The 13,471-nt window shown below is 35.2% G+C and overlaps 1 protein-coding gene and 1 long non-coding RNA gene across 5 annotated transcripts; one reads left to right on the top strand and one right to left on the bottom strand.

Annotated features, from left to right (window-relative positions):
• Positions 1-6,974: 6,974 nt before the first annotated feature.
• On the bottom strand, positions 6,975-11,464 carry LOC120320778. Of its 4 annotated transcripts, none has more exons than XR_005560325.2 (4): positions 11,265-11,464; positions 10,878-11,206; positions 7,174-7,702; positions 6,975-7,114 (listed from the first exon to the last, which is right to left on the bottom strand). It is a non-coding gene; the product is annotated as an uncharacterized LOC120320778 (long non-coding RNA). The 4 variants fall into 4 exon arrangements; XR_005560326.2 differs by having other exon boundaries at positions 6,975-7,702; positions 10,878-11,077; positions 11,147-11,206; XR_005560324.2 differs by having other exon boundaries at positions 6,975-7,702.
• Positions 11,465-11,595: 131 nt separating this feature from the next.
• Positions 11,596-13,112, top strand: LOC6529105 (glutamate-rich WD repeat-containing protein 1). The gene has a single exon (XM_002090082.4). It carries the CDS (start codon positions 11,678-11,680, stop codon positions 13,046-13,048), a length of 1,371 nt encoding a protein of 456 aa, XP_002090118.1. The 5' UTR covers positions 11,596-11,677; the 3' UTR covers positions 13,049-13,112.
• The last annotated feature ends 359 nt before the right edge of the window (positions 13,113-13,471 follow it).

Here is a 13,471-nt window from a genome sequence, read left to right as displayed (position 1 = left end):
GATTTCGATTTGAAATCGTAAAATTGGTGATCCGGTATTTGAAATCGGAAGTATTTTGTAAAACGGTAACTTTTTTCTGGCCGAAATGATAAGTTAATGCCTTATTATACCCGTTACTCGAAGAGTAAAAGGGTATATTAGATTCGTTGAAAAGTATGTAACAGGCAGAAGAAAGCGTTTCCGACCATATAAAGTATATATATTCTTAATCAGGATTAATAGCCGAGTCGATCTGGCCATATCCGTCCGTATGAACGCTGAGATCTCAGGAACTACAAAAGCTAGAAAGTTGAGATTAAGCATACAGACTCAAGAGGCATAGAAGGAGCGCAAGTTTGTCGATTCATGTTGCCATGCCCACTCATACGCCCACAAACCGCCCAAAACTGCCACGCCCACACTTTTGAAAAATGTTTTGATATTTTTTCATTTTTGTATTAGTCTTCTAAATTTCTATCGATTTGCCAAAACACTTTTTGCCACTCCCACTCTAACGCCCACAAACCGCCCGAAGCTGTCACGTCCACACTTTTGAAAAATGTTTAGGTATTTTTTCATTTTTGTATTAGTCTTGTAAATTTCTATCGATTTGCCAAAACACTTTTTGCCACGCCCACTCTAGCGCCCACAAACCGCCCGAAGCTGTCACGTCCACACTTTTGAAAAATGTTTAGATATTTTTTCATTTTTGTATTAGTCTTGTAAATTTCTATCGATTTGCACAAAAAACTTTTTGCCACGCCCACTCTAACGCCCACAAACCGCCAAAAACTGTCAGTGTTGAATACTCCTTCGCACTTCTACTAGCTGAGTAACGGGTATCAGATAGTCGGGGAACTCGACTATAGCGTTCTCTCTTGTTTTGTTTTACTTTCTTAATAACTTCTTTTGCTTAGAGCATTAGAATTATTTGTATTGTATCTTTAAGCAAATAAAATAATATTGTAATTGTAAGAATAGAAAATTTGAAATTATTATATTTATAACATCTATATTATCATAAACACAGTTTTTTAGATTTTGAAAAATTTAATTGAAATCATTTCTTATGTTTTATTAGATAAATTATCGAACGCCTAGTTTCTCTGACAGTATAATTAATATAAGTTTCTACTGAAACAAATTTTTAACATGTATTTTTAAATGTACAGTGTCTTTAGCTCATTTTAACATAAAAAAATAAACTAAGAATGAATTTTTAAATAGGAACCAGTTCAGGTACACAAAATATTTTTAACGCACTATACTTTTCTAGTACAAAAATAATAAATGCAATCTTAACAATTTTATGCGCTTAAAAAATAGTTGTTGTTATGGTATAAATTTCGAACTGGCACTACTAGACTTATTTTTCAAGTGCGACAAGAGGTTTGATGTGTTACCGCTCATTTTAGTAGACTTGCTGGACTTGTCTGCCCTCTTTTTTCCTGCGTTTTCCTTTCGTCTTTCTTTTACTTTTTACTAAATTATATTCGTGGGGCTAACAGGAATTATTAAAAATAAATGTTTACAGAAAAAACGACATTTAATCATGTTTTTGATTTCTTTAATATCGATATATTGTTATTTCGAAATATTTTTCATCCCTACACGGAAGGAAGTTAATTTTTTTATTTGATTTGTAAATGCAATATAATCTAAAATGCCCCCTTAGGTCTTGGTTAGATAAGTCGATAACTAGCGTCAACATGTTTGAGCTTAAATATGGCTAAACATGGCTCACCATAACGAAGAACAAGTAGACAATAAAAAAACACTTTTCCAAATAAACAGAAAATTTACTAACGACAAACTTTTTATTTGTGTTGTGATTAATTACTAATATTTAATTTACAATATTTTGCTAATATAACCAAATAAAGTCGTAATCGCTATGGCGATAACTGTTTCGCGCAACACGTGCGATAGCCCAGCCACTATCGATATAAAATAAAATCGAAAAAGTCTTGTTTAAAACTCAGATGCAAAACACCAGTGTGAACAGACCCGATTGAATGGATTAGTATTCGATAGTAATCTATTATCATTATGAAGCAAAGACTTTTTTCCGTTACAAAGCTTATACGAACTTGAACAACAATTAAAAAAAACAATTCAATTTATTTGTCTTGAAAATGCTTATTATTACATCAACAGAAATAGTAACGTCCATACTATGGACTTAGCGTCAATGAGTTAGCGGTGGAATTTGGAACATGTGGATTTTTATTTGTTTATTTATCTTTTTCTTATTTGAAGGTGAATTTATAAAAATCTTGCATCAAAAAATTGTACATAGTTTTTCAGAAAATTGCCTAACAGTGTGAGATGTTTAAAGGTACTTAAAAATGCCGCCTTCTCCATGTACTGCGCTTACTGCGCTCACTTTTAATATTAATTGAACGGTATCTTAAAAGTTTTGTAATATTATTAATTATGCGTAGTTAAAGTTAATAATTAAAATTTGATACACGGTTTTTGTTGCTTTCTATTACTACACGTTTTTTTATATTCATCGTGTTCGAAACTGGGCTAGATAATTGTTATTATTTTATATATTTTTAGTATTATTTAGTATTTTTAGTATCAAATGAAATTCGATAGTTGGCGCCTTATAGCACTTGGCAAAGTATACATTTTTAAATTCATATACATATTTTTCTAAGCGAACAGCTTTATAATATGTAGCCCTTTTGAAATCCGTCGTTCACTAGATATTGATATTTTACACTGCCATTTTACATTTTGCCATTTTTAAAATACCATTATACATCGATTATTCGATAAGAACCCCTTGCCGTGGGCAACGCATAAAAATTGCGGTAATGCACAAATACTAAACTTTTTGACAAGCAAAATTTCAATGCTTAAATATGTCAGTACAAAACAAAGAAGTAAAAATAATATTAAAATGTTTTAGAATAACAATTCTAGTTGAGACTATCAACAGCTTGTATCTGGGCTACCAAGTAAAATGGGCCAAGGAAACACGTCAGGAACGACGGTGCCAGGAAACCTAATCCAGAGACGCAGGCTTTGCAGTTGGAGAAGCAGTTTGAGCACACGGATATCGACTAAAGGCGATCTTTTAAATGAATTTATTGCATAGCGTGTTATAGTTGTCGGAGACGATGTTATAAATGTAAGCTAGAGCTGGGGCGACCACTCACGATATTATCGATATATTGAATATTTACTTCTCAAACCTCTATCGAATAATTGATTTCGATAGTGTTATCACCACATTTTCTTAATTTTAGCGCTAAACGTTGCACTATGGGAAATTTGACCACTTTTTCTGGCCTAAATTAATAACTCCAGAACGGGGAGAGATATTCAATTGGTGTTTTTTGTATGGGGTTACACTAGTCCATATCTTTTATGGTACCAAAAATTGTGGGCGTGGCACCGCCCTTTCTATTTTTTGTAATTTATAACTCCAGAACGAATAAATTTATTTAATTTTTTTTTTTTGCAATAATTTGCACCAGACCATATTTAAACGTACCCCAAAAACTGGGGGCGTGGCACAGTCCCTTATATTTATATTATTAATTTTCGTAAAGGCTTTCTTTCATTTTGTATGCTTTTTCTAATCTCAGCAAAATCAACTGATTTTGTGATAGAGTTTATATACTTAATTATTTTACAGAAGTTAACAACAATAGTACTAATAAAAGTAACGAAACAATTCAGCAACCGCCTTGTTTAACTCCCGTTTAGCATGAGATTACTCTGAATTTGGGAAAGTAGGGTTAAGTCTAAAATCTATAAATTCTCCCAGAATCGGTAAAAGTGGTTTTTAAAATTACAATAATCTGAACAAGAATTAAATAAGCTACAACATGAGGTATATTTTATTGATGCAATCTGCTGCAATCACTTTAAATCTCTATTCAAAGTTAGGCATTATAAAAAAAAATACTTTTGTAAAGCAACTAAGATTTTTACTAAATTACTGGGACAACACTAGTTTTTTTTTCTATTGAATGTTGCAAACGCCTAATAGAAGGCCCACTGATGAAAATACTTTTTACAGAATGAAAATTAACGCTTTGGTTCCAAAGATATTAGAACTTTTGTAACGAAAGAAAAACTTAATGTTACAGATTGTTATTTTGTGTACGCGCAACAGCTGTTTTGAACAGCTGATTTCTTTGTTGTGGCGCCATCTATTAAAATTTTTAGTACGCAGCACTAAAGATTGGTCAATTATGAATGCGTACACTAAATATTATTGTAATATTCCGACTTTCAGAAAATGGGTTTTGGCCAGAAAAAGGGGTCAAATTTCCCATAGTGCGTTGGCGTTGTTAAAAAAAATGGACCCCTTATTAGAGCTGGGGCGACCATTCACGATATTATCGATATATTGAATATTTACTTCTCAAACCACTATTTGATTTCGATAGTGGACGATAGTGTTATCACCACATTTTTTTAATTTTAGCGCAAAACGTAGGCGTTTGTAAAAAAATTGACCTCTTATTGTTTCTTAACAAAAATTAATGGATCCCCAGTTGTGTTAACTTAATTTAGTTTTGAAATTTTTACTCTTGTATCAATTAAGGTGATATATGAGTTTTATCAAACATGTTTTTTTTATAAAAGTCGTTTAGTAAATAAGCCAAAAACTCCTTTCTCAATTTACAATGGGTATAACCACTATTTAGAAAATAAAGCACTATCGTGATACTATCGACTATTTCAATAAAAACCATCGGAAATATCGAATGTTCCAACCATTCATACTTTCCCAGCTCTACTGTAAGCGCCCATTTCTTAAATACGGTCTGCTGCCCTCGTTCAAACAAAGTAGGCACCATCCTCCGAATGCTGCAACTGGGAAGGTAATTCCTAATGTGAAAATATAATCAACAATGCTGGTTATGTTCTCCAATCTTAGTTCATAACTTACATTTAAAGTTTTGCGATCTTAAAACAAGGCATCTTCGTAGAGACAAATTATAAAAAAGTAATTGTTATTAATTAAATAGTGATACATTTTTATCGATTTGCCAAAAAACTTTTTTTTACGCCCACTCTAACGCCCACAAACCGCCCAAAGCTGCAACGCCCACACTTTTGAAAAATGTTTTGATATTTTTTCATTTTTGTATTAGTCTTGTAAATTTCTATCAATTTGCCAAGAAACTTTTTGCCACGCCCACTCTAACGTCCACAAACCGCCAAAAACTGTCAGAGTTAAAATATCTTCTTCGCACATCCACTAGCTGAGTAACGGGTGTCAGATAGTCGGGGAACTCGACTATAGCGTTCACTCTTGTTTTTAAAAATAATTATGGAAATATATATAATATTATCTCTAACATTTGATTTTGAGATTGTTCATTGTTTTATGTTTTTCTCATATTTTACTACATTTACGACATAGACGCAGCGCAAGTTTGTAGATTCATGTTGCCACGCCTACTCTAACGCCCACAAATCGCCAAAAACTGTCAGTGTTGAAGACTCTCCTTCGCACTTCAGCTAGCTGAGTAACGGGTATCAGATAGTCGGGGTACTCGACTAAAGCGTTCTGTCTTGTTTTTATTGCTATGAAGTAGTTTAGTCACAAGTTAAAATGCATCCTTTATCAGATTCATACATTTCTTTAATAGTTTCTGTAAAGGCTGAGTACAATCAGTAGTTTTTCCCCGGCTGTAATTCTTTAATGGTGTTCCACGTTTGTAAAGATGATGGACTGGCAATTACTCTTTTTTATATGTCTACCCTTTAATCTTTTAAAAGCACTTCGCCAATAATTAAACATTTTTAAGCAATGGCCTTTTTTATTTGTTTGCAACTTCCATTTATTCCATTATTGATAAGTGGCATCTGTTTGCTCGTTGGCTGTGTCAAATATAAATATTTTCTATACATTTTTAACCGATGTTCCGAGGCACCGAAAAAAGATCGTATCTACCTCTTCTTTCTACGGTGATTAACTTTGTAAATATCCATGAGGAATGCGCCCAAATCAACTTCTCTCATACCATTGTTCTAAGTTTTTTGTTCTTTTGGATTCCGACGTTTGCATATCTCAACGGGTTCAGGGCTTTCACACTTACAATATATTCGTTGATCTCACATTTTACAACATACGATCCCCTTCCACGCTTTTTTAATTCACCATCTGAAAGGACGTCGCACGTCTTACTTACAGAACCAGTTGCCAATGGCCATTTTCTTTAACGAAATCAGAAGGCTTACTAATGTAAACCCATTATCAAAAAAAATTTTAAATTCTTGTGCTTCGGAACCCCAATTACCAAAACTAACTTTTTTTGGCCCCATTTGTAGGGACAACTGGGTTTTATTGTTTATACATATGTCAATCGTCCTGTATAAATATAATATATTAGGCTTAAGTGTACATTTCTTATGACATTACAGAAGATATACCTTTGTAGTAAAGGGCGTATCTTGTACAGCTTATCATAGTTACAATTTCTTTTTTTTTGGTTGTTAAGAATTGTAGTTAAAATGTAAGTATCTCTTGATTTTTGCAAACCTTTTGCGTGGCATTGAATCTGTTATAGCTTTAAGCTTTAAGACTTTTGACCATGCCATTTTGAGATGTGGTAATTTTAGAACACCTAACACAACACAATACCAATGTAACATTTGAAATTCCGTCTAGTACATTATACATAGCTCAACTCGTGTTCTTGCAGTCCATACGATTCAGTTTACAGTAATGAAGTCAATTACTTTGTTATGAAAAAAGGTGAAATAATATTCTATCGTCGTCATAAATTTTTCGTTTCTCCAAGCTTTGTCTTCTTCCCAAGCACTCTCTGAAGATTAAAATGACCTTGATCTCGACTTAAGTGTCTTGAGGTCAACTTTTTCAAAGCACAAACCTGCTACATTACAAGATTCATTCTCACGTTCATCCTTGGTTATATTTTTTTTGAAGAGGGCAATCTCTAATCTTTCTTCTTTATCTATTATCCCATCCAAATTGTTTTCTAACATCTTCCATCTCATTTTCACGTTCTTCATCAGTTGAAACATCCCGTTCAAAATTTACGATCCTTTTAATTTCTTCATTGCACAATGGTCCAGAATTCATTTTTTTTTTTTTTGGCATAAAGTCTAAATTTGTATGTCCTTTACCAATAGTTTGCTAAAAGTAAAATGATCATATAAATAAAAAACAAAAACAATATGGACCGAAACCCTCACTAAAGCCTTTTATGCACTTTTAAAAGTGCAGTGTTGAACAGCTGATTGCGAGAAGGCAATTCGCGACAAATTATTTGATTACTTTTGCACGTAATACGATTTTAATACACATCAATTAATTATAGTAAAATATGGAAAATAAAGGTCAAAGTCTGTAGTTCTTAACGTATGTAGTTAATACATGTGTAGTTGTACTGTTTTTGTGTTTCTAAACATCCAATTTATGTGTATTTAAACATGAAATTCTAACGTGTCCCCTGTGTTTCGTGGAGTATAAATAATTTTCTGACAAAAGTTAAAAACGTCACTTTGTACCTTTAACTATTGTTTTCGATGGCGAAGTAATTTGTCTTTTTTTTGCTCGTTTTCAAACAATTTAATATTATTTAGGCAAGTTCGTGTTACTGGATAGGGATATAGGGATAGGATATTAGGGACGTCATTGACATATGGAGGCGTAACAATCGGGAAATAAGTATACTATTTTAGATTACGTTTATTCCGCAATTAAAACATTAACAAAAACCATCTGAAATTGAAAAAGAAAGAAGAGATTGACAAAAAATTAGTTAATTTTGAATTATTCATTAAGAGAAAACTGCCCGAGTGTAAGAGACAACAAGAGAGAACGCTGTAGTCGAGCTCCCCGACTATCTAATACCCGTTACTCAACTAGTGGAAGTGCGAAGGAGGCTCTCCAGCCCTGACAAAACATTTTTCAAAAATGTGGGCGTGACAGTTTTAGACGGTTTATGGGCGTTAGAGTGGGCGTTTCAACATGAATAAACAAACTTGCGCTGCGTCTACGTCTCTGGAGTCTGTAAGCTTCATCTCTCTAGCTATTGTAGTTCCTGAGATCTCAGCGTTCATACGGGCGGACAGACGGACATGGCCAGATATATATATATACTTTATATGGACGGACGCTTCCTTCTGCCAGTTACGTACTTTTAAACGAATTCAGTATACCTTTTTCCTCTACGAGTAACGGGTATTACTAGGTCGATTTATCTCTAATATACTAAGTGGATGGCGTCAGACTTTGAAAACTGCAAGACACCACAGCAAATTGGACGCCGAAACCTAGGATTAAAAAGGAAACTGACATCCCATCTGGCAAGTGAAAGTGAGCACGACACAAATCTTTGATTCATGCAGCAACTGTTTCTGCTAAAAAATATTGCAAGAGGGCGTTTGCCTTTGTTCTTACAGAAACTTTAAAAACACCTGAATTTCCAAGCAAATCGAGGATGCAAATGTAATGGCAGAAACCAACACCTCTTTCACCAGATGAAGCCCTAGCTTATCTCCTGGAAAACACGCTGACAAAACAGCAATAAACATATAAGCACTAGGCATTCAAATAAAAGCCATAGCTGCGATATACATATAGCCGCCCTATAATAAAGTGATCAATCTTTGCTTGTAACTTCTGTCATTTTACCCATACAAATTACAGATTCATTTAATCGGCATATGGGCAATTCCATGCTGTCGTACGGGACATTTGTACGCTTTTAAAGGAAAAAAATACACGATTAAAGCATATTAAATTTGGCGAGTAGGTTTAAATTATTACTCTTCCATAGCTCTATTATTGGTGAAAAAGTTCGGCCAACTTTTCATTTTCAAGATAATTTCAAAAAACTACCGCTGTCGCACGGGATGGAAGTAGTTTTGTCGGCCTACCGTTCAAAGTCAAAATTCAGCGAAACCTATAGGAATATTTTAATGAGTCAAATTTTCAAATGTTATGCCATTATTTATCTTAATAATGTTTTTGTCTTCAAGCAAATAGATCGTATATATTTTTTTTTAAATTGACTTTGTATTACTGTCGCACTGGATATCATTTTTTTTGAATTTTTTTGTAATTCATAGTTATGAAATAAAATGAAAACAAGTTTATTTATTATGTTTTTATATAAAGCCAACAATGTAATGTGTAAATATGTGGACATTTGTTGTTGTGTTCAAAATAACTAACTTATATTATATATACTTAAACTAATATGTGCAAAACAATTAAATAATTGTTTCTCTTCTTTCTTTTGAAATGCCCCGACAACTTTTAATATTTTTCATTTATCTTATGCAAAAGGCATTGCTTCTCTATTTCATCTGCTGAGATAAAAAGCATGCTTCGGCTAATGTCATTAATAAAAATCTTTTAGCCACGAATTTCAACCCTTCAACCAAAATTATGTCCTTCTTTCCCGAAGATTGCACACTTATTGAATCGTTAACATAACACTGTTTAACGGTCGAAACAACATTTTCTGGCAATGCATTGCTGACAGTGTGGTTAGGATCCTTTAATTTAGTGGGCTCATATTTTTTGTACAAGGACTCAATAACTTTAATCTTTCTGTTTAAGTCTTTTGGAAGCTTCTTCTCCACATTTTTAATAGCTTTTGCCAACGATTGCTTGCAACTATAAGGCTCGGATTCTAATTGTTTCGCCTCTTTTAATTCTGCTAATTTTTTTCTTTGGTTCTGTTTTTGCATCCGCTCAATGTTCCTTCTCTCTTCCGTAACTTTTGGGTTATTTTCTTCTATAATTTTTGCCTTCTTTCTCATCTCCTGCATTCTTATATTATTTTTAGTTCTGTGATTATTTAATTTATCTTCATCCTTCTTCAAATTTTTCCTCCATCGCTTGCAATTGCTTTTATTGTTTTCCCTCATCTAAAATAATATTAATTAAACTAAAGACACGTTTATAAATTTTTTTTTTTAAATAACTTACTTTGTCGCAGGGGACCAACTTTAATTGTTTATAAAATTAAAAATCACAACTTTTTTACAGTAAGTTTTTGTTTTCTGCAAATAAATAATCAATAATCAATAAATCTGTTTAGTTACTAAATTTTGTGCATTTACTGCCAGTAGTTTCGGAGCACTGATAACAAGTAACGGTTTTGATGTCGCATGGGACATCAGAAAAAGAGATGCTGCAAATGCAAAAAATCTTACTATCTTTACCGAATTATTCTGTTTGCAGTTTTTGCACTATTCTTTATACTTCCACCAATATTTAAGATAGAGCATTTTTGTCCATATCATCTTTGTTAACGAAGTTAAACCAAAACAAATCGTGACATAGAAATAGGCAAAAATTCAAAATTTGCATATATGCACTAATTTACCGCCCAATAACTTAAAAAGGAAAATGGGGTTTTATTTTAAATTATTTAAATTTAGACCATTTTCTTTGGAAATATATCAAAACCAAGAGCTTCCAACCACTTTTATTTTTTTTGATCGTGGTTGACCTTCGCGTGGAATTGCCCATATCGGGATTAACAAAGCAATCCATTCGATTTTGCAGGCCTCTAAAAATGCATTGTCATGTTTCATATCTAAGTACAAATATGGAAACAAACAAAAGGAAATCAATTTAAGACTTCTTATTTTACTCATTTATTATCAAAGTATATTAACAACTTGAATGGCTCTTCCGAATTACACAACAAATTTCGCTAAGCACATCCATTCTCCTTGAAATAACTTAGCTAAGTGATCGTCAAAAGTGCATTTGCTTTATTCAATTCTAAGAATAGACACAAAAGTACCGTAATACCCGCCAAAACAAAAACAACGCTTACAGTTAATCGCTAAACAGACCAAATATACCAGAAACAAAGCTGGATGCAAAAGGGTTAAAAGGCTCTAGAAAATGACAAGAGTGTTGGGAAATATACCTTTTATTGGCAAGCCTTTTACAGAAGATGATAGACTTATTAGGACGATTGGTATTTTATTTGATAGACTTAGAAATCATGTTATCATAACTAGACAAGAATTCCATAATTTCTCAACACTTTGCACCAGTGTCTTAATCCGACCATCTGATATGCCATCATCTTCGTGCAACTTACGTAGCATGTCCACAGCTGCTGGGCTGTGTTTAAAGTGCGTTAAAATGTTGTTAACTATGTCTTTCACAAAATCGTCTGAATGGTATGCGCACCTAAATTTTAAAAAGCTTACTTGTTTCATTCTTACAGCAGTATACAGCGGCGCTTTTTATCTAAAAATGTTGAGGGAAATACACAAATACTACATCTATTTTGAATATTCGCACTTACTATTACATTATTAAAATACGCATCTTGATGTTTTTTTTTGAAGACTGACAAAAGATTTGACGAATTGCCGGTCGTTTTGGTGGGTTTCTCGCATATATTGCAGGGGACTCTGTTGTCGATCCAAAATAAAAATTTTGGCTATGCTTATTTAATTTCCGTTTTTTAACGTCTTCATTGTGCGAATTCACTTAGTTATTAGTGTGGCCAAAAAGAGATATATAAATATACTTTATAGAAAAAGCGAAATATCGTGTAAAATATATCTCGATACAAATATTTATTTTTATTAAAAAAATATATCGATATATTATTATATTTTTCACATCCCTAACCTTCAGTCACTCTTAACTTTAAAGCCACACGTGCTAGATTAAGCAAGATAGTATTGTGAATCCAAAGCACAGTTGTCAGCTATGGACGATGAAAATGAAAACGTTAGTATGGAAGTGGTGGAACCCGAGGACGCGGAGAGCGACATAAGTTCAGACAGTGAAAGTGACGCAGAAGGGGATAACGCTGAGCCGAAAATCCACAAACAGGTTTACTTGCCCGGAAACAAATTGGCCGACGATGAGGAATTGGTTTGCGATGAGAGTGCATACGTGATGCTGCACCAAGCTTCTACGGGAGCTCCCTGCCTGAGCTTCGATGTTATACCCGACGAGCTGGGCATGGGACGGCAGTCGTTTCCGATGACGGCTTACATTGTGGCCGGCACTCAAGCTTCCCGCGCCCATGTCAACAACCTTATTGTGATGAAAATGAGCAACCTGCACAAGACGCAGGACGATGACGGGGAAGAAGACGATGAGTTGGAAGACTACCAAGACGACGTGGCTGACAGGGAGGAGCTTAAGAAGCCGCAGATGACATGTGCTTTGATTAAGCACCAAGGGTGCGTTAATCGCGTACGTGCCCGCCGCTTGGGCAACTCGGTTTACGCCGCGACCTGGAGCGAGCTTGGTCGCGTCAACATATGGGACCTAACCCGGCCCTTGCAGGCCGTGGAGGACGCTCAGATAGCTAAGCAGTATGAACAAAGCGAGGCGAGTCCGGTGTTTACTTTCGGTGGCCACCAGCAGGAGGGCTTCGCCATCGACTGGAGTCCCAGTTCAGATGGTGTGCTAGCAACAGGCGACTGCCGGCGAGACATACACGTGTGGACTCCGGTGGAAGGCGGCACATGGAAAGTGGATCAACGTCCACTTGCGGGCCACTCGCAGTCAGTGGAAGATCTGCAATGGAGTCCAAACGAACGTAGCGTGCTGGCGTCCTGTTCGGTGGACAAGACCATCCGTATTTGGGACTGCCGCGCGGCGCCTCAGAAAGCATGTATGCTGACATGCCAGGATGCTCACCAGAGCGACGTAAACGTGATTTCCTGGAATCGAACAGAGCCATTTATCGCCAGTGGCGGTGACGACGGCTATCTCCACATTTGGGACCTACGTCAGTTTCAAAACAAGAAGCCTATTGCCACTTTTAAGCACCACACGGACCACATCACTACTGTTGAATGGAGTCCCGGCGAGGCTACCATACTGGCGTCTGGTGGCGACGACGATCAAATTGCTTTGTGGGACTTGGCTGTAGAGAAGGATAACGACCAGGCGGTAGACACGACGCTAGACGAAGACGTCCTAAGCAAGTTGCCACCACAACTGCTTTTTATACACCAGGGGCAAAAGGAGATAAAAGAGCTACACTGGCACCCTCAATTGCCGGGCGTACTGCTTTCTACAGCCCACAGTGGTTTTAATATCTTTCGCACTATCAGTGTCTGACCACGCTCTGAGCTCTACTACTATGCTGTTACTAAATGCTACAAAATTAAAACGATCATATCTATGGTTTTTTAAGAATTTTTACTGTTCTTCAACAAAATATTCCTAGAAAAAGATTCCCTATATTGACACGGTAGAAAAGCAGGTGGTTGCGGCAGAAGCGTTTGATCATCCTCTGTGCATTTTTTATTTTTATACCCGTTACTTGTAGAGTAAAAGGGTATACTAAATTCGTTGAAAAGAAACAGGCAGAAAGAAGCGTTTCAGGCCATATAAAGTATATATATTCTTAATCAGGATCAATAGCCGACTCGATCTGGTCATGCCCGTCTGTCGTTATAAAAATCCGTCGAGATCTCCGGATCTATAAAAGCTAGAAAGTTGAGATTCAGTATGCAGACTTCGCAAGTTTGTTGACCCATG

The sequence above is a fragment of the Drosophila yakuba genome, chromosome 2L, assembly GCF_016746365.2.
Source record: "Drosophila yakuba strain Tai18E2 chromosome 2L, Prin_Dyak_Tai18E2_2.1, whole genome shotgun sequence".
NCBI lineage: Eukaryota > Metazoa > Arthropoda > Insecta > Diptera > Drosophilidae > Drosophila > Drosophila yakuba.
The sequence above is the reverse complement of the archived record's forward strand: the minus strand, read 5'-3'. Positions and strand labels throughout refer to the sequence as shown.

What these genes read in the sequence shown, in the direction of transcription:
- LOC6529105 (XM_002090082.4), top strand. Translation starts at nt 11,678, where the DNA reads ATGGACGATGAAAATGAAAACGTTAGTATGGAAGTGGTGGAACCCGAG.